General features: G+C 40.4%; 1 protein-coding gene and 1 non-coding gene across 4 annotated transcripts in view; one reads left to right on the top strand and one right to left on the bottom strand.

The window, feature by feature from the left end:
• pitpnm3 (PITPNM family member 3) overlaps positions 1-22,041 on the top strand; it is a 112,545-nt gene that overhangs the window by 69,559 nt on the left and 20,945 nt on the right. For all 3 annotated transcript variants that reach the window (XM_034700275.1, XM_034700278.1, XM_034700276.1), the window contains exons 6-10: positions 8,745-8,934; positions 12,405-12,527; positions 13,227-13,414; positions 16,057-16,214; positions 16,336-16,506. In XM_034700275.1, coding sequence (XP_034556166.1) covers positions 8,745-8,934; positions 12,405-12,527; positions 13,227-13,414; positions 16,057-16,214; positions 16,336-16,506 — 830 coding nt within the window. The remainder of the gene's footprint in view (positions 1-8,744; positions 8,935-12,404; positions 12,528-13,226; positions 13,415-16,056; positions 16,215-16,335; positions 16,507-22,041) is intronic.
• On the bottom strand, positions 5,508-5,639 carry LOC117826025. The gene has a single exon (XR_004633982.1). It is a non-coding gene; the product is annotated as a U4atac minor spliceosomal RNA (small nuclear RNA).

Here is a 22,041-nt window from a genome sequence, read left to right as displayed (position 1 = left end):
AGGACAAACTTTCACATAAACACACCACTTTTGACTTGGTGCTTGGTAATTCCTTATGTACCTCGGAGGGTGTCCCAGTAGAGAAGAATCATGTTTTCCTGCTTGTGTTAGCACGTGGGGGGTATCCTGCTGCGCTCTGAGGTGCCCTGAGCACGCTAATTATTAGCTTTGTGCGCTAATGAATGTACCTGCCATTATTGGCTAGGAGCTGGTTGTCAAGACAGCTCATACACACATTTGAAATCCATAAACACACTGGAATGGGTGCAACCCACACAAAAAGAGCATCCTGTTGTGTATTATTGTGCCTTAGCACACCCCAATTAACAGTGGCGGTGAAAAGGCTCCAAAATTGATCTCCTCTTTGAGCCAAGACGCCGCCTCTCTCACAGCATGGAGAGAGAAACCTTTGTATAAGAAACTTCTTCTGAGCAGCTGTGAAAATAAAAATGGATTCAATCTCTCTAGAGCTGAGGAAGAGGAGGAGGAGGAGAGGGTCCACTTGTCCATGTGCAAAGAGTGACCTTAGCTCAGGGAGAAAGAGACTCATTATTCCGGGCAGAGGCGGCTGAGGACGTGCCGACACTGTTCCTGGACCCTAATTAAGAAGACTCTGCAGAGGCCCTTTGCTGCTCATGTTAATTGTGTGAATGTTGTGCACTGCTAAGTCAGCCATTAAAAAAAAAGGGGGCAATTAGGCAGGAATCTGACAGGCTTCAGAGTTTTCAGTCTTAACATTGTACCACATGAGGGAGGAGGGCAGCATGATGGCAAAGTTATGCTGAAGGAGACGAGGCTGATTCAGGTGTAATCAGCTCACTCGGCTTTATCCTCTTCCTGCATGTTGTTAATTGATCTCATCGTTGTCACATCACCATGAAACCTTGAGAAACACTTCTATACATCTCTCAGGTTTTGTGTTACTCTGGCTTTAGATGTCAATGAATGAATCACTGTCAGATTAATGAACATAGCAACCAAAGCGATGAAATGCAAAGCTCCTCTGAGATTGAACGATTACCTCTCACTCATAACAAAGCAGCAAATGAGGCTTTTTGTGTGTGTTTTTTCTGAGTTTTCACTCTGGTGAAACCTCAACATGACCTTGGGTTTTTCTCACTCAGCATCGCATGCTTCTGCTAATGAGAGCAGAGACATGTGAGCAGGATAAATGCTGCCAGTCGTGAGTTGACTCACATTTTGAAATAACAGAGGCAGGATAATGGGGGGCACACTTCTCTGCCATTCAGATCTCGATGATGTGGAGCCTTTGAGAAGCAAAGGAAGCATGTGTTACATATTGCTGCTTTTTCAGGATATTAAAAAGAAAAAAAAAAAAAATTAAGTAACAAAACACTGAACAGGATTCAGAAATAAGCTCTTTTCAATACATTCAATTGGCTGAAGTTTTGTGATGCCCAGGCACTGAGGGTTACAAAAACATTTGTGGGGAAAAATTAATAAATAATGTGATATGGAGATACGATATGTGATATGGCAGCCGTGATATTTGAATGATCTGTTGCGTCTCTGCTGTCTCTTTAAGTTTATCTTTCATACAGTTGATCATTAGGGTATAGATTTCAAATCCCTGTTGATTAGGATGTTGAACAGCACTTTTGGGGAGAGTGCTGGTCAACAAGAGCTGGCATAGCAGTTGAGGAACCTGGCTCAGAACTGTGTTTTACTTTTCATCAGCACAAAATACATTTAGAAAATTGCTGCATTACAAAGCAAAGAAAAACTCACAAAAAAAGGATGTACCTAACTGAATGACAAAGAGGTTGTGAGAATTAAAAAGAACCTTTATATACTTCTTAGTTGCACTGTTACGAGCTAGGGTAGAATTAAAAAGTCTATTTCAGGTATTAAAATATTAGTAGCATCACATCTTCTGTTTAGTCTTAAAAAAATACACCAACTCTACAACCTCAAATCCATATATATATATATATATATATATATATATATATATATATATATATCATCATCCAGAGAATTCCAAAGTTTAACTCCATAAACTGAAACACACATTTGCTTTAATGTAGTCAGAAATTAGTTGCTTTAGAACATCCCTACGCAAAGTTTCTTTAAGAAATAATCTAAAAATAAATAGTGAATTAGGCCCATTGCTCTTAATAAATGATAATAATCATGATAATATGATTTTTTTTTGTTTAGCACTCATCAAAAAGTAGTGTTCAAGCACCTAGCAAAAACTCAGTAGTAACAGCACAATGTATGAATAAAGCTGGAGGACACAGAAAAACGAGGACTAAATAACATCAAATATATTTTACACTGTGGATGAAATCTAAGAATAACAAGAGAGCCTTTTCATAAAAATGGGTCTATAAACATCTTTTTCAGTGTTTATATTTGATCCAGACCATAAACCACCATCTGCTTCTGACATCAAATAAAACACTTTTCCTCATCAAAACTTTATGCCTGGTGTCACAGCTTTTTCTAGATTGATCACCACAGTTTCAGAGGAAATGGCTGTGGATTATTAGATTTAATTATAGCTATTAAATACAGATGGGATAGATTTAGATAGTTTGGTTGGAGCAGCCTCTCCCAAAGAACATGTTTGCATAGACAAAAGTGTTAATGATCGCTGCAGATTAATTAGCGCCATCGATTCAGAACAGAGAACAACCTGCAGCCTTTAAGTGCCTCAGCAAATAAACCAGACAGGAGTCTGACTCATGCACACACAACAACAAATCATTTTCAGGCACTCCTTGAATGTAAAGCAGCGGCTGCTCCGTGGTAATGATACTAACAAGTGCTCACATAATTGAGTAATTATGCAAACCCAGTAATGAGAGTTCCACCTGACGTTTTTTCAGCAGTGCAGCAGGTGTTGAACCTCTGTTCATGTCCTGTGACCCGTGAGACCTGGCTTAGAGGTGAGGTCGTGTTTGGAATAATAATGTTCCTTCGTTATTGAATTTCAAGTGTGTTGTTTTGGATGTTTGTGGGCACCAAAGTTGTCAATAAAACTCTCAAAGATCAAGGTTTGACTGGACCGAACGCTCTGTGGCATTTCTCTGGATGTGGGGATTTCTCATTTCAGCTCCCCTAAAAAGTAATCCCTTATAATTTAAGGAGGAAGATACCTGATGGTGTTTTGTCTCACAGCAAGTCTCCCTCCTGGAGCATTGCACCTTTGCTCTTGAATTTCCTGAGCTGAATATTTTACACGGCAGCTTTTGTAGACGGAGTGACATTGTAGTCATGCAAACAACTGTGTGCAGAACCCAACCAGCAAGACCGAATACATTTCAGAGGTTTCCACTTTTGCCTGTTTTTTCACAAATCTGCATGAAATCATCTCAAAGAGAGGAGCAGTCACAAGAAGCGGCCCTGGGGAGTAGAGTTCACAGCCTCCACACTGCAGAGGGAAACAGAGGCTCAAGATGATGACTGTAGAGTTTTCTCTGGCAGCTAGGCCTAAAAGCTGCATTCTTGGATTGAATCCACTCAGTGTTTATCATTCAAAGCAACAAGTCCAGGTAAGGTTGGGGCAGACTGTACCTTTTAAAGGGAATACACTTTATAGAGAGCAGAGAAGATTTTGTGAAACCAAATTAATCACTAGAAAAATCATATTCCCTCGCCAAGAATTAAAGCAAATCAATTCAGTATGAGCTGGAAGCAGGGGCTGAGCACTGAGTAACACAACTGGGCACAAGTCAAGGGGGCCAGGGGTGTAGCGGTCCATGGGCAAAACCCTCTGATTTAAAAGAATCTCAGAATTTCTTGTAAAAGAGTTACTCAAATTTAAAAGAAAGGACTAAAAAAAAACTACAAGGTCACATGAAATTTACACTAAGATACATTAAAGGACCTCGTAAAAATACAAAACAACAACGAAGAGAAACAAAACAACTACACAGAAAAAAAAGTTGTCAAAGAAAAACAAAATTACAACAAAGGGAGGATAAACTACGGAAAAGTGAAACCAAACTAAGACAACAAACAAAATGAGACTCAAAACATCCACATAGTAAAACAAAACATCTTTGAAGACAGAAAACAACTACAGAGACATGAAAAAACCACCCAAACTACAATCCAAGAGGGTCACAAAACAACTACAAAAAGCTCAAACAACCAACAGGAGAGCACAAACAACTGCACAGAAAAACAATTCTACTACAACTACAAACAAAATGCCAAAAAGAAAAAGAAACTAAGAGAAAAAAAACAACTACAAGGAGAAAACATAATCAAGAAAAGACTCAAAATAACCCTCAAAAGACACAAGAGAACTGCATGAATACACAGAACACCCCCAAAGAGACATAAACAACCTAATGGAGACACAAACAACTTAAAGTAGACACACATTAAACCTCAAAGAATCCCAAAATAGCAAAAAAGACAACTAACAGACCAAACAACCGAAAAGACATCTCACTGAGTGTGTGATTCATACTCTTATTTAGGCAGAGTGTGGGCCCTAAACATCTCTGTGCCCAGGGGTCCATTGCCTCGTAATCAATCCTCCACTGGAGCAGATTGAGTGCAGCAACACTGCTGCAGTTGGCTTGGCGTCGAAGAGATTTTTCATTTCCTTTATGGACTTGTTTGAGACACTTTGATGTAGGCAGGAATCGCAAAAAAATCTCATTACAAGCTCTTTAGCAAGTATTGTTTCCTCCCATGTGAAAATGTAAATTCAATCAAAACAATTATGTTGCACAAGAAGGCAAATAAAACAGGGCAGTGCCAATGTGAACAATTCATCTACATATATTGGTGCAATCATTCTTGTAAGGAAAGGGCATAATGAATGTAACATTGGTTATATTCAATGATTGTATACCTTTTCTTATCATTTTCCCCTCTCTTAGACTCCAACAAGCTTCCTTTTTTTCTTTCCTCTCTTATGTATTTATAAATTGAGGTAACCATGGTCAATTGCTGCTCATCACATAGCAACATCTCTAAAAGGCAGAAAAATCCAGCCGTTCTTCTTTATCTCATTCGGCTGCTTTTGCTTACTGAATGGTTTTCAATCACGAAAAATAAAATACTACTTTACTGAAATAAGTAATACTATGTTTACTATCTGTTATTGTTTGCATCTAAACAAGAAGTAGTTTGAGAGTTTGATCTGATTTCAAAGTGTCAGTAGTATTGTCAGTAACCTACCTTTGGAGACGCTACACAAACATACCAATGCACATGTGGAGCCAAGCTAAGCTACTACTCACCATCGCTTCAAACTACTCGAGGATTTCAAGGTTGTGTTTGTTCATTAGTGGTTCCTTTTATCTCCATCCACCTACCCTTATCTTTCTGTTTTAGATTACAGCATGCTTCTAACAGGGCTCACTGTAAGAACGGAGGGAGAGTGGTTTTGTGAGGGGAGAGCTTGTAATAGAAAGCACCTAGGAGTTGAAGAAACGCTGTGATGAGGACCACAGCCTCTGCACATGGGGTACACACCTACACCGCTAAGTCAACAGTGCCCCTCGCCAAGCATTTTGAGAGTTTCCAAAAATGGCACCATATCCTTGACAGACGCCCAGGTCAGGTGATGCTTGTGTGTTGTTGTGGCGTCAGCAGGGCTGCTCTCACTATGTGGTCACTGATTAGCTCTCTCACCCGATGACAAGGAAGGATCGTCGTCTCATCTTTCCACCCAACAGAAGAAAAGTATCGACAGGGGAACTCATAAAGACTCTAATCGTTACGGCAGCTCAATAATGCCATCAATATCAACGAAAATGAGCAATCTCCTTCCCCACTTGTGATTCCTCACAGCCCTCCAAGGTGAATCCACAGGCTTGATTTTTGTGACACCTCTTGGCCTGCTGCCGCTCTGGCTGGCAAGTTGCATACTTGCTGTTCTCACATTTATTTTTTCTCACCTGCACCCGCTTGATATCTCAGTGACTCCCTGTGAATTCAGCTGTATCCACTTTAGAGATGAGGTTCAGACAGGGGATATCAGCAAGAACAAAGATGCACTGTGAAACTTTTGCTAACATACAGATGACAGTCACATTATGTGACTTTCTAACTGGTGGCTTTTACAGCAAAACATGTTCAATCTCTTCCTGCTCAAAGTTGTAACAACACCTTCGGGGATGATGAATTTCGTAGTTTAATTTTCATATATTTCTGGCCAGCAGCAGACGTTGACAGAACCATTTTTCAATCCATTACTCTGGCGGCTGATGTAAATAATTGCCCTCCAGCACAGATCTGTCTGTGTTTGCTGTGATGGTGGCAGCAAGGATTGTGGCGGGGGTTAGATGTCGCAGATTCACTGGTGGATGCCGTGGAGCTGGGAGCAAAACAATCACATCTGTTGTCTCTTTCCGTCCCAACAGGTTTCCTAAAGCCTGCAGTCTGGTACTTTACAACTGCAGCAGTCCTCAGTAGGTCCTCAGCTGCTGTAAACACGGGGTAGTGCAGAGTTGTGGCTGCAATTATCAGAAAATGTGATGATTATCAAACTGGAGTGTATTCTCTGCAGAAATTCTCAAATCTGCAAGTAATTGCTTTGATAATTAAAAGTTCTTGGGTCCTAAAAATAGAAATATAATGAGACATTTTCACAATAAAGCAGAAATTGTGAGCCAGTGATAAAGTGCTCAACCTGCATTATACAGACATTTATCCTAAAGGGAACATTAAGTTGCCCCATGTTGTTGCAGGATCAAGAGACACACTTTCCTGTCAAGCTTTTACAAAGACTAATTTCCCCTGTTTCTGGGGTATTGTATGTTAACCATGGCAATACAATGCTTGGCTCTCATTAAACAAAGTTCATAACCTCAAGAGGCCCGCTTCCTGGTAATGGGCTCACCAGTAAATATTGGCCGTCCAATTTGCAGAACAACAAGAAAAACCTCTCCCATGTTTTGGGAAGTGTACTCAATTGCTGTACTGGACTAGATTAGATTAGACGGCTGATATTGATTTAATCTATCAGTGTTCAGGGCGGAGAGAGAGAGAGAGAGAGAGAGAGAGAGAGAGAGAGAGAGAGAGAGAGAGAGAGAGAGAGAGAGAGAGAGAGAGAGAGAGAGAGAGAGAGAGAGAGAGAGAGGTCCTTAATGTGCTTAGATTAAATTCAAACTGTATGCACCCTCGCAAACAAAATTGTCTTCAAATAAAGGTACAACTGCTGAATATATTTTAAAGTATACAACAGCAACAGCAACAACAAAACCACTATAGTAGGACAAAGACTGCTACACTGAGTGAACAACATAAACATATGTATATTTTATGCTGTATCTGGCTGCGTGTGCTTCAAGAAATCCCCTGTTGTTTGTTCAGTGTTGGAAGAGAGTGCAGTTTTTAACCTAACAATGAGGACAGACACTGCTGTGAGCAGCCACTGAGCCTGAGTGTTGATAATTAGCTCATTAGCTCAGTGTGTGACCAAATGGCTCGGCAAGTACTTCTTTTTCATATGAAGTTTTGAGACTGTGATTTTGCTTAGCCTTTTTACCATCAAGATGCTGCAAAAATCAAAAGCAACAACAATAGTGCTAGCCTATGATTTAAATGTTTGTGTTTCCTATTCATCTATGGTACAAAATATGAAAAAATATGATTCATCATGATTGAATATTGAAGTTTGAGTGTTTCTGTGTTTAGAAATATGAGCAGCTTTTAGAGAGCACCTTGTCATGGAATGTAACATTGCTCCATAAAGATCCTGATAAAGATGTGCTGCCTGTGGAGTTTGTAATCTTCATTTTTCCAGTTCTCTCTGTCCTTCTAGTGCGAGTGTAAAGCTCTCAAAAATCTATATCTGTATTGAATAGACAGAGCAGAGATTAAGTTATTGTTGATCTTGCAGTCCAAGCAATACCCGAGCAATGCTAACCTCCGTGAATGCTGGATTATTGTACCTTTTTAAGATAAATACTATCATCTGTTGGGTACAAAGAAGTTGTTCCCTCTGTGTTGTGAGGTGTCTATGCTTTCTGAATGTTTTAGCCTTGCTGTGACATTGCTGCTTCTTTGTGTGGACAAATTATCTGATGGATGATGACTGCATGTGCGTGTGTGCGTGTGTGTGTGTGTGTGTGTGTGTGTGTGTGTGTGTGTGTGTGTGTGTGCCTCTCAAAGACAGCCCTCTCTGTGACATAACACGTCTCGCTTGATACATGTCTGCTTCGTCATTGAAATAGACAAAAGTAACACACACACACACACACACGCACACACACACACACACACACACACACACACACACACACACATACACCCCCCCCCCCCACACACAGACACACAGATTCATACTGCTACATTGATGTCAACAGAACATCAAGACACAAAGACTGCTGTCATTACTGATTTTGTTTTGTTCTTGAGATAACATCCTAGTTCTTCTTATCTTGCTTGTGTTCACATACATGCACACACACACACACACACACACACACACACACACACACACACACACACACACACACACACACACACACACACACACACACCTGAACATGCATTGTTCTTCAGCCTTGTCTAAGATCTGATAGAGTGCATATTGAACAAATTGGATGTGGCACTAAAAGAAGAAGGAAGAGTGACAGCAAAGAAAAACCTGAATGATTTGTGACTTTGTACATCATGAAATGTTATCAATAACCGTATCCTTCATCTGTTTTGTAACATTTTTCACAAAGTTGCGTGGAAATCTTAATTTTTTTTAAGAGATAAATAAATATCATTTTCCGTGTTTCTTCATTTTCCTCTTCTTCCAGCTTGAACCCGTACAGCTACGACGAGAGCTGCGTGTCCAGCAGCGTTGACCACCTCCCCCTCGCCGCCCTCCCCCTCCTCGCCATCGTCTCCCCTCGCTACCAGGACGCCGTGGCGACCGTGATCGCCCGAGCCAACCAGGTGTACCACAGCTTCCTGCAGTCTGAGGACGGCCAGGGATTCAGGGGTCAGGTCCGTCTCTCTCTCTGCAGTCTTTTAGTTTGGAGACGAGAGGAACTCCTTCACTGTAGTCTCTCATCATTGAATAATGAGTCGGAGGCACTTTAATAGAAGTCAATGATTGTCAAAGGAAGTGAAGATTGCCTTTGAGTGGGATGTGTAATCTGTGTGAGCTTAGGCCCTCAGAGAGCTCCACATCTCTATTGTAGAAGTGGACCACATCTCTCTCTTGTACATAACAGCTAATTGGCTGTTTGTAACAAGCTGCCGCTTCCAAAGAGGTAATGGTCCGTGAGAATCTGTTCTGGCTTAAGTCAAAGCTAACAACATTCGAAACATAATGTCTGTTTACTTGGCTTGAGCTCAGATAAACTGTTAAACTATAAAATGTAAGAAACGATTGAGTTTGACAGGTGTCCAGTAAATAACAGTTGTTTTCCCCCGGTTCATTTGCTTTTTATCAGCCGCTTTCTTTAGCTAGTGTAGTGCCTGTTTGAAGAGACAAGCTTCAGATTCTCAGGACTTCTCAGACGCATGATTAGAAGCCTGTGGTCAATACAGCTCTGATTAGCCAATCAGCAGCAGCAGACCAAATTGCATACAGGTACAGGTTATCAACAGGGGGTCATTCAGCTGGAGCTATGTGGATAGATTAGTAATGATAGGTTCACTTTAGAACTATATACTGGATTTATGTTATTTGGCTGAAAAGTCAATGTTTCTGTGGCAGTGTCATTTTTTTTTTTACATGAAGCCTTTCCATTGTTTTTACATTTCAATCAGGAGAGACACAATTTGAAGATTAAAGGTTATTTATTACAACTGAATGAATAATGAAACTTGACAGAAATCTTTGGTGTAAGGACTTTATGGGGATCATTTTGTGAGCGTAGGATACGTGAATTTGGCAGCAGAAAAAATCCCCCTTGAGTCCAGACACTGGTGGTGGTGGTTGATGAATCCTAGGATATGAAGACTTGCAGAGAACAGGTGGAGATGGGGAGGTGGAGGGGTGCACACCATCAATGCAAGAAGGAACTAGCAGGAGAGAGGAGAGAGAGACACATTTAAAAAGACAGCAGAAAGTTGATAGGCTGACGATAAGGGCGTGCCACTGAGCTATTGGATGACAGCCGCCGCTGATTAACCAATGACAGCTCTGGAGCATGCAGCTGGAAGCGGGTGAGCTATTGAACGAGGGAGAGGAGAGTTAAACAACTGCTGTGATTGGTTTATAGTCTACCTGTCTGAACTTTTGCCAGAGCTACATTTGTTTGTAAAATATAATCGTTTAGAAGCAGACATCAATCATATAAAACAATTAAGAATGGATTGAATGGCCAGGGAATCGCAAGTACTGTGAGACAACTTTTATACCTTAGCAGCAGTATACATGTGCACACGGGAATTAAGGTTGTGGATGCTGCCAATGCAGAACCACCTGTCAGAGTGGACACAGGCCCTCATGATGCGGCTGATGTTGTTTTGTTATGCTTAAAAAGTATATAACTTTATACTTACTCATTGAAGTTTGACTAGATACCTGAAATGTACTCAAACATTTTGTGACATAGCAATTTTAATATATACAGTTGTGCTGATAAGTTTACATACCCTGGCAGAATTTGTGATTCTTTTGGCCATTTTTCAGAGAATATGAATGATAAGAAAAAAAAAATATTCTCACTCATGGTTAGTGGTTGGGTGAAGCAACATTTTTATCAAACAACTGTGTTTACTCTTTTTATGTCATAATGACAACAGAAACTACCCAAGAAATCATAAATTCTCCCAGGGTGTGTAAACTTATGAGCACAACTGTATGTATAAAAAAGAAAAAAAAAAAAATTTCACAAACCACATACGATTTTTTTTTTCTTTATACTCTAACAGTAAGTCCGACCAGATGTGTGAGCAACTTTCTTTAAAAAAGAGAAGACACAACATGGACTACGTAACATATAAAAGTGACACATGCAAATATTGCAGAAAATATGCCATGATTCAGGCATTTTTACTCTCACGTACAGTACATCTACATTACATTACTTACATTTTCCCTTTCATTTCTCTTGCTAACCTTAACCAGGCTATTAAGTCCCACTCAGGAACAATGTCTATTGATGAGGGAGGTTGTCATAGTACTCGTGGGTGACTCGTGGTAGTATTGGCTTCATTGCCCTCACCTCATTGAATTCCCTGACAGTAATTGGTACTTTACTGAATTACCTGAATTTCCCCACAGGATAAATATATAATTTCTGATTCTGCCATCTTGCATTTAAATTAGCGTTGGTAAGAAGCACCCTGAAATTGGGGTTGTGGATGTTGCCGATGCAAAACCACCTGTTGCAGTGGACACAGGCCCTTGTGATGATGATGCTGTTATTGCGTTTTGCTTGAAAAGTAGATAATTGAAGTTCACTCATTGAAGTTTGGCTTTATACCGGTAATGTACTCCAACTTTTTGTGACGTACCAACTTATATTACAGAGAAAATAGTTGTTTGGAATGAAAAAGTCTTTCCCTTCACACCTGACTCCTATAATTTGCTCATTATTAGGAAACGATTTAATCCCCGTTCTTTCATTAATTTGCTATATTGTTTTAACAGATTACTCTACGTGTAATTGCCTTCATTATAACCAGCTGTGGTGTTTTTTTAATTGTGTGTTCCCTGCTGATGCAGTAGTAGTCATATAGATAGACATGGCTGCACCACTGACCTGGATATATATGATTCTGTTTAAGTTTGTAGTCTGTTTAAAGTTTTAAAGTGACTAAATTGAGGATAAAGCTTAAAAAGCATGAGCACTAATGATGATGTTGAGAGAAAAGAGCAGGTATTCTTTCTGCTTCTCTGGCTTTGGACTGTTCCCACATTATTCACAGATGCCCGACTTAGTGCTACTATTGGATTTTATTAATTAATTAATTACCAGCGATTAAGAGTTGGCAAAAGTTTTGCCAGCAGTCTGTTGACACTCTCTCTAGTTCTTTTTTTAAGTGAGAGGTATCAAAACTGTCAGAAATTCCTGACTGGCTCTGAACAACAACTCAGAAACCCACGTGATCAGTTGGATTCTTGCCAGCACACCCTGCAAAATATTGATGAGTGATGTTTGTGCTCAGAGGAAATAAAGAAGCTGCTCAAACCTGAGACACAAGAAGAGACATGTTTTATGGAACAATTAGGAAAAGGAAAACAAAAACAAATAGGTACATGCTCAGAAACAGGGTTTGCTCCTGACATCATATAAAACAGTAAAAAAAAAAAAACGTAATTCTTTGTGTATTAGTCATCAAAAAATAGTTTTTTATTTCAATTTATAGAGCACACAGTATCCTCTTTGTATAAAGTGTACACATATTTTTATTTTTCAATCCATTCATACACCTTTACAATGCTCCTTCTTGAAACACTTTCACAGACCGAGTGCAACATATGACAAAGACATCTAAATTATATATTTCCCTTGCAGGTCTGCCTAATGGGCGACTGTGTGGGAGGTGTGCTGTGCTTCGATGCTTTGTGCTTCAGTAACCACCAGAGGCCTGGCAGCCCCAACAACAGCAGCAGGAACAACAGCACAGAGAGCCTGAAGGTAGGAGCTCCCTGATACAGCCATAACATGACGATGATGCAGGAAGCCGAACAGGGTTTGGGACTCTCTGAACAGCTGGTTAAAGAACATTTTTACTGAGGATGGATGATTAAAAGATTATTCAAATGGATCAAGATTACATGCCTGTGTTGTACCATGTTTCCATCAGAGGAGTTAATTAGTACAAGCATGCATTTGAGCTCCAGTGGTGCAGTCCGCATGCTCACAGAACTCCCCTCCATCTTTTTCTTGTCAGACGCAAGATACATCTTCTAGAAAGGTCTCCATATGCCAAAGGCAATGTCCTTGGCGCTATAATTTTTCTCAAAGACTCTTACATAAAAGCTGTAAATGGACAATGCAGCGGAGATCTACATTTCTGGTTGTTTTCTGCGCTTCACTTGATTCAATCTGAATTCTTATCAGCGTCATTTTTAGAGGATTTCCTGTTAAAGTATTCATCATAATCTTTGACTGAACCGTGCTCTTGAAGTAGCTTATCATTTGATGTCATTTGCTCTCTCCTTAAAACTTGAAAGCCCATTTTCTGCCTGTTCTCTCTTCTTCTATCCCTTGCCATTAAAATCCACTCACATCTTGTAGATTCTCTCTTACACCCACACGTTGCTCCCTCCCAACATTAAACTTTTCACCCGAGAAAACAGCAGCCACCAGTGTGATTCTGGTCTTTTCTCTCAGGATAACTCAGGCCGGCTCGGCGAGTCCAGCCCAAGTCTGAGCTCCAGTAAGAGGCTGAGTAAGAGCAACATCGACATCTCGGCCCCCAACGATGGGAACGGGCAGGGAGGGCCGCCGCTGAGTCGCAAGCAGAGCGACTCATACGACGGAGATACATCGTCCTCGGGCCAGAACAGCTTCTTTTCTGGGTGAGGCAAAACATGAACACACCAACAAACAAGGTGATGTGATGCTGAATACTGTCAAAGAAAACAATCAATGAGAAGGACTGATCCTTCTTGAATTATTTTATTAATAGGGAAAGAGATTCGGCAATGACTTGCTTGGATTAAGGAAAAATCGAGGTCAAACAAACACCCACAACTTAACGAAACAGCACTTTCCAGAACAAGTACACAGACTTTCATTGGAAAGTTTTTTATACCCATGTAAGTCAAACAGCATCTGTTGATCCCTGATGAGTGTGTTAGGGGCTCATATGATGACCTAGATGTTGTGCGCCGGCTCTCATTCCGGTTCCCCTGCAATGTGTCACCCCTTTTCGCTCCTGCTCTTTATCATTATTTGCAGCCTGGCTGCCTCCTCTGCCTACCTGCCTCGGCCGGACTATAAATAGCCTGTTTGAGCCTGTGCCAGCCGGTTTGTGTGGGAGACCGAGCAAGCAAGTGAATTTAGCTGGGTCAGGGTGGCTGGAGGGGGGTACAATTGCCATGTTGACTCACTTCAAGCAACCAGCGTTCCCACTCCAGGTCACATGCTCCGCTACGCTTACACCATTACAGAAACACGTTCTATGAGAGGAGGATCCCGTCAGGTCTAAGTGTAGACACACTGTGTACATGGTCTTTTTTATTTTTTTACCTCTGCTCCTTGATCTGATCTTTCACCTTTCACCTACACGTGGGTATTCCCACCCACACAAGACAGCTCATTATATCTCACCTCTCAGACATGACCCCTCCGATCAGACTGGCCTCTGTCTCCCTCAGGTTCACACCTTTCTAGATGTTTCCATATGCACCTTGCTCTGCTTCGGCCCTGACTGGGGCATTGACCCTGAGATTATGTGGAACATGTCATAGCAGTGTTATGGGAAAACCCAGGGACTGCTCGTTTAATTTACTGTCTCTTTTTTCCCCATTTGGTCTTTGTAAGAGGAATACAGTCTGGCTAGTCTCTGATGTTTAAACAAACACCCAAATGCACCTAATTGACAGCATTTAGTCTTCTACTTAGTCTTAAGAGCTTGGAAAATACATGATGTGCCGTTAGAGCCGCTGAAATATTTCGTGCATGAAAAAATATTCTTAATGTTTTAGTTTAATAGGAAGACCCCATTTTCACATCTTTTAGCTGCTACATTAAAAGATACAGACAGTTTGAGACAGATCATATGTTCATCGCTCATTGCACTTGTTAACAGTTAGCCAGTGTGATACTTGTCTGATTTATTTAAACTGCCAGTAACATTCTGCAGTGTTATTTCAAGCTGCAGAAAGGCCAATTCAGCTCGCCCAGGCAGAAAGAATAACACTTCACTTTCTGCTCTAAAAGTCAACATTTTTATTTCTCTGTTTTATTTTATTTTTTATTTTTCACAGGCAATTGAAACTACTCTTACTGAGTGCATGAGTTTTTATTTAGATACATTTTACTTGTCAGCAGGGGACATAAGCCCTCTTCCAGAAATGTAGAACATGTTGTTCTCCAGTTGTCTAATTATTTAAAAGTTCTTTTCATGCAGTATGTAACAGCCCAATGGGACTCTGCCTCTCTTACCACATAGATACTAACACATGTAGTACTGCGCTGTAAGACTGTTTTGCAGCACAAGGTCAGAATCTTAACAACATGATAGGAAGAAGTGAAGGAGTGGACATGTTGTGAAACAAAAGAAAGTGGAAAGTAATCAACACATTATTGATTTGGCTTTTAAAGATGGCTGTAGCCTCTTTGCTAATCCTCTCTCCCCCGTGCAGGACTTAATGTGGAAATGTTGGCTCGCTAGAGAGCAGAGATCTCGTCAGCCTGCAGAGAGTCGAGGCTGTGAGCGGCTCTGCTGCTCAAACAGCTGGGAGCATGATGCAGGCTGTGAAGGCTGCGGGAAGAGCAGCTCGGGCTGAGTCATAAAGGCCCCGCGCCTACAACGACCTCTGAATGTTAAAACAAGCCGGGCGACGATTGAATGAGGACAAAGAGAAAGCATCACTGACTCATCTTTGCCAAAACTGAGACATTTGCTTTCCCCTTTTAAAGTATGAAAATTGTTGACCTTTAAAGTTTGGGAGGACTTTTGTTTTTCTCTTGAAATGAAAACATCTGTCAAATGTCATTATACAGCGATCCTTGGCCTTTATTTGAGCCACAAATATACCATGTTTTTTCATTCTGACCCATGAATATAGTTTACAATAGACGTGTGTGTGTATCACAGTGTCCATCCTAATCATTCAAACATAAACAGTTTAAAGCCCCTGTGAGGAGTTTTCAGGGGGTCATGATACAGACTGAAATTAATACTGCTGCGTCTGTATGACCTATTAATGCAGATGAGAACGTCAGCCTCGAGATTAATCATTTTTATGTGGGTTTTTTTCTACCTGTAATCACAGTTGCTGGGTAGGTGTTAGACAAGGTACTTATCACATTAAGAATTTTTCTTTAATACATTTACCACAGTAAAGACAAAGATCAGTGAAGAGAGCAGAGGTAACATCTTGTCCACAGGAGGGCACCAAAATCAAAGCAAAACCAAAAGTTCCTCACAGGAGCTTTAAAGACAGTCACAATGGGCTTCAATAACACTCAGTTTTTTAATGTTTTTTTCCAGCCTGATGAAGGAGAGCGTGGAGGTACGAGGAGGCAGTAGCACCAGTCTGGTGTTGAACCCCGGAAAATTTGACTTTGAGGTGTCAGACTGCTTCCTGCTTGGCTGTCCGCTGGGCCTCGTGTTGGCCATGAGACGCACGGTGCTGCCCTCAGTCCAGGGTGAGGATCAGAAGCCTGTTTGTGGTGGTCATCAAAAACAACTGTTCTGTCAAATCTTGCAAATGCAACACATTTTAAATGTTCTGCTTCTCATGGCTTTACCTGTTCATTGTGTTTTCAGTGAGCCAGCTACATCCAGCCTGCTCTCAGATTTTCAACCTATTTTACCCCTCGGACCCTTCAGCCTCCAGACTAGAGCCTCTGCTGCAGCCTCTCTTCCACAAGTTGCCACCGTTTGCTGTTCCACGCTACCAGCGCTACCCTCTAGGAGATGGACGCTCAATGCTCATAGGTAGGATGGGTGATTGGAACCTGGAAATCAATTTTTCCAGCGTGTGAAGACGCGAGAGGTGCTCCTGTTGAATATTTTATGAGTTCATCTATTTCTTGTGTAATTGTTATACTATATTCATAACCTGTTGGACTTTGCATTTCAAAGCTGGCATGAAACCTTGAGCAAACTTGTTAGGGAAACTTGATTAAAGCAGAAAAGTCCTATGACTAAGTAATGTGAATTTTCACAGGCACACATGTGCACTTCAATCCCATCTGTGTGATCACTCCATGTAGAGGCTGAGCTGAATCTTGCCCCCAAAGCCCAAAGTTTGAAGTAATTATACTGTATTTGCTTTCGGTGCTTTGCCTTTAGCCTTCCAGAACTCTGTGGGGACAAGGCACAGTATGGGAGATATGAGACTTCTAGATATGGCACAGGACTGTTGTAATCCCTCCAGAGAGTTTGGTTGTAGAGACTGAGTCCTTAATGAGCCACTGATTTATTTGAAGCATGTTTTAGCCCACTTTTGGGACACAGAGACTCACTCTGCACAGCAGTTATGACGCATTGCCTGGTTCCCCTGCCTCTTTATCCACGTACCTCACTAAGAGAAAGTAGGACAGCGACTGATCTCTTGCTTACAGCCTGCAAGCCTGAACTCAGATCAGAGGATAAGGCTTTGTGGTTGATTCAGATTTTAAAAGAACCTTTTCAGTGATTCAAAAGAAAAAATGTATATTTAGGAATACTACAAAACATATTCTTTGCAACACACACACACACACACACACACACACACACACACACACACACACACACACACACACACACACACACACACACACACTGCAGTTATATACATTATATATTATATTTCATATACCATACAAAGCAAAACTTAACTTTGAAAAGTTGACTCTTGAACCAAACAAAAGTAACAATTACAGTCAGAAAGTGTCACAGTTCAGGAAAGACCCAAAAGCAGAATTAAGGCAGATAGTGATTTAATTAAACAGCAGGCAAAGAAGTGTACAGTCCGTTCCAAAGTTCAAAACCCAAAAGCAGTCCAACCAGGCAGAGGTAGAGAGTCAGCAGGCAAAATCCAAAAACAGGTTAACAGGCAGAGGTCAAGTTCCAAGGAGACAAAAACATACAGCAGGCCGAGATACAAGCAGGCAGGAGCACACATGACAATCTGGCAACCAGCAAAGGAACTGACTGGCTTAAATACCAAGGAGTGATTAACAACAGGTTGCAGGTGTGTGTGAGCAGGAGAGAGCAGGGGGTGTTGGGCTAGGAGGAGCAGGCTGCTCCAGCAGTGTCCATGACAGAAAGAGTTTGTAGATGGTTCACAGTCGAAATTCAACAAACCAATCAACGGACCATATAACAAAATTACCAACCATCCAAATCAATCAGTAAAGCAAACCAGCCAGCCTAACCACCTAACTAACCAAACAACCTTCAAACCAATCACTATCCAACCAAACAATTAAAAAAAAAAAAACCATGTCACAAACCAAACTAAATAACCAACCACCTAACTAACCAAACAAACATCCAGCCAACCAACTTAACCAAACCAAGCCAAGCCTAACCTTTAACCAATCAATAACCACACAATACAACCAGACCAAATCAAACCAACCACCAAATAACTAAACAAAACCAACAAATCAACCAGTCAAACCAGGCCAAACTCAACTAGTAAGCCAAACATACATACAAACTAACCAACCAACCTATTTTCAACCAACTACATCAAGTTACCAAATCAAACCAGCCGTAATACACCATCCACCAACTAAACAATCATCTAATCAACAAATCAACCGTATTCAACCTAGTAAAACTAACTAACAGACCTAAAACCAACATCCATCTAAAACAAGAAAACAAACAAAACCAATCAATTAACAAACCCACCCCAAAGAACCAATCAACTGCACCCCCATACCACCGTACAGTTCTTTATGTGTTGCATGAATCATCTCCTTTCTTATCTATTAAACCAGGAACCTATGATTTATGTGTTGCGCTTGTGTGTTACCTGCATACAAAATATGTCTGACATGTGATAGTAAACAACACAGTGTGTAACACAGTCTTGTTTACTGCTTCACGGGCTGTGATTTATTGATATAATACTGACGAGCCCGTCACAAGGTGGGATGCTTGATGTGAGCCAGTAGTGCTATCAGAATGATTAAGTTTAAAAGCAAACACACATCTCAGTCTGCCAGCTACACCGGGTTTTAATTACAGGTCTGCAGCATCCCAGTTTCTCTGAGCAGGCTTGGATGCTGACAAATTATGTGTTAAATTAAAATCCATAGATAGGTGCACAGAGACAGAGGCAGATATACACCAACACACTCGTGCTTTCACACAAGCTTGCACAGGCACACATCACCCGCTTCCTGCTCTGTAATATGGTAATTAGTTGTTATGAAAGCATGGAGAGCCAATCAAATCAGACTCCTTTGGGTATGACTTTGACTTCAACACCCGTCAACAGTGGAGCTTTTATTATGATGAATGCTGCTAATATAAGGAGAATGAGCCCTCTTCTTATTGATTTCCAGCTGGGGTTCAATGAGAAATGTGATCAGTCCAGACAGCAAATGCACATGGAGTTATAGTCATTTTTATCAGTATTGATCAGATCATAGTTCAGTTTCTGCTCACTACTGAATAATTCCCTAACCAGCTATGTGAAAGCTATGAGTGTGCGAGGACTTAGAGGGAGGGTGCTGAGTTTAACGTCTCTTTCTGTCTCTTTGTTCCAAAGACATTTGAAGGCCACAGAGTAATCATCCTCCCTCACCTTCTGAATTCTCTGCATGTCCTTCCTTTAACTACCGTCATCATCTGTTTCACACTCCCCCTGCTTTGTGCTTTAATCATAATCTCTCTGTTTTTGCGCTGGCCTACTGTTTTTTTATTACCACATTTCTTTAAACTTGCCCATATAGTTTAGTTTTTGATGCTTCCTGTCTGATTTTCTTCAGTAAAACTCTTTTGAAATTGTATGTGTGCGTCAGAGTCAGAGCCAGAGCCTGTTTCTCTCTTCTCCTTCAGTCTGTTTCTGCTCTATTGTGCTCTCAATGAAAGGCAGAGCCGTTCTAATGTTCCAGACTCTGAGAGAGAATAAGGCTGCTCTGTAAGAGGTGAGGCGCAGGGCTCATTAGTGATAACACAGTGTGTGTAGGGACATCCAGACATGTGAGCCTCCCTTTTCTACCAACTGCTATGAACCATAGAGAAGGAATGATTGCTGCAGTCATTGCAAAGAGTGTAAACAAGGTTTAAATGGCTGAATTTTCAGTCATAATCACCATTTTGATTGGATAATATATGGTAGTGCAAATAGCTGACTGGAGATAAAGGCATGTAACCTGTAATCTACAGGTCCCTCTCTGTCCGTTTCAAATCAGTTTAATGATAAAAACCCTGTCCAGTCTTGCAAAAATGGACCCTTACTTTTCAAATCCTTAAGACCTGTAAAAGACCTAAAAAATGAGACCACTGCAGCTCAGAAAAATACAGCAGTAACCCTTCATCTAAACCCATCTGTCTCTGTCCAGCTATAAATAGAGCTATTGTTGTCTGGAGTCACAGTATTTTCTTCAAAGCACACCTGTATTACAGAATACACTGTTACTGAAAAAGAGTGCAAAATAACTGACAGGCAGTTAGTTTTGAAAAAATAATCACAGTGATGATTTTGTTTCCAAAATGTCAGAAAATGTCCATCACAATTATCTGGACCACCAATGGGTTCTGAATGGCTGCAATTAACTTTTTTTTTTTTTTCATCCTTTTTATTTAATTTCCTGACTCCCATCAACGGGATACGCTTGATATCCTTAAGTATAAGAAGCAATTAGTTTGATCTTACTAATTTAATATTCTTTTCACAACTGATTGATCGGATGATGAGATTTTTGACAATCTTAAAGTCTTTAAAGGAAAGATGAGGAGTTTTCATGATGTGTTGACTTTGGTGACCCCTTTGGATGAAACTCATAGTATTTCCTGGGATGAAAACTGCATTTCCCATGAGCACTATCACTCACTGTCACTGTTGTGGAAGCAAATGAATGGCATACAGATCTTCTTTTTAAAACTGCTTCCTTTGTTCAAAATAATGTTTTGAAGGATGTAGAGTGACAGGGTAATGCATTCATTTGTAGCAATGCAAAATTATTAACTTTAACCTAACACTGACAAAACGTTTTAAACTCTTAATCATCACAGTTAGCTTACAAAAGGTGACCAGACATAGCAGTGTAACATTACCTGTCACAGCCCCGGTGTCATGATGTGTGCTCCGGTGTCCGAATATGTCTGGATCATATGAATATGCACACCGTAATCTCTTTTGTCCTCAAAGAAGAATTCACACGTTCATAGACACTTGGCTCTTTCACCAAGCCCTGTTTGGAAAGTTTCTCTATCTGAAACAATTATTGAACAGAAAATGTGTCCTACTCTAGTGTCAGCCATAAAAACATTATTTCAAAAGAAAATCATCGAAAGAAAAAAAGCTCCTCCTGCTTGCTAACTTTAGCAGAATTCTAAACTCTGCCACTGTCAGGTAAGTGCTGAATATCAATTTAGCTTCAATTGCAGACCATCCAACCCAAACACAGGCAATTACACACATCCGCAACTCTGACTCACTTCAATCATTCAAAAACCACCTCAAGACCTACCTGTTCAAAAAAGCATACAACACATGACTTCTACCCCCGCCCCACCTCTATCCTTGTTTTGTTTTATTTACCTGTTTTATTTTTACTTTATTTTATTTTATGTAAAGCGACTTTGAGTATTAAGAAAAGCGCTATGTATCCTTTGAATTATTATTATTATTATTATTATTATTATTATTAATAATTAATTGTAAAGAAAGAACCAATCTTGTTGCAGATAATCTCATTTTACTACAAAGGTTATTAAGGGGCAACAGTATAAGTGAGGCTTTTTCTAAATCAGTGTAAAAAAAAAACTCCCCACAGTGCCTTTGAAATATGAAAAAGCCATTAACTCTGTTTTATAACCCTGTGGTTCAAAGTTATGTTTGGTTAATCACACTCCAAAACCCAAAGATATTAGCTTCAGGAGAAAGAACACTGTGTTCTCATTCCAAGTCATGAAATGCTGCCACATGATTGAGCATGGAGTTTGACACAGAGACAAACAATACCCTTAATTTTTGCATTTGGTGCAATTTGTGTTGAACTAACTCCATCTGCTCCAGTGAAGGATAACAGAGGCTTCAATTTAAGATCCGAGGTTGCCAAATATTGAAGCTTTGTCTCTCTTTCTAAAACAGTTTTATTAAATTAGCATTGTTTATTGGTTCAGGCTCAGGCACAAGGGCTACCAAGTAGCCTTTGTGCCTGAGCTTTTCACCATGATGCCTTTAATGGGTCTTCACCCCAGAAAACCTTCAGACAGAACTTAGAAATATCTTCCCAAACTAAAATAAACTTTTTGCACTTAAAGTCAGACCCATTAGCAGTATTACCATCCAATCTAGCA

Source organism: Notolabrus celidotus, chromosome 14 (genome assembly GCF_009762535.1).
Source record: "Notolabrus celidotus isolate fNotCel1 chromosome 14, fNotCel1.pri, whole genome shotgun sequence".
Taxonomy (NCBI): domain Eukaryota; kingdom Metazoa; phylum Chordata; class Actinopteri; order Labriformes; family Labridae; genus Notolabrus; species Notolabrus celidotus.
The sequence above is the reverse complement of the archived record's forward strand: the minus strand, read 5'-3'. Positions and strand labels throughout refer to the sequence as shown.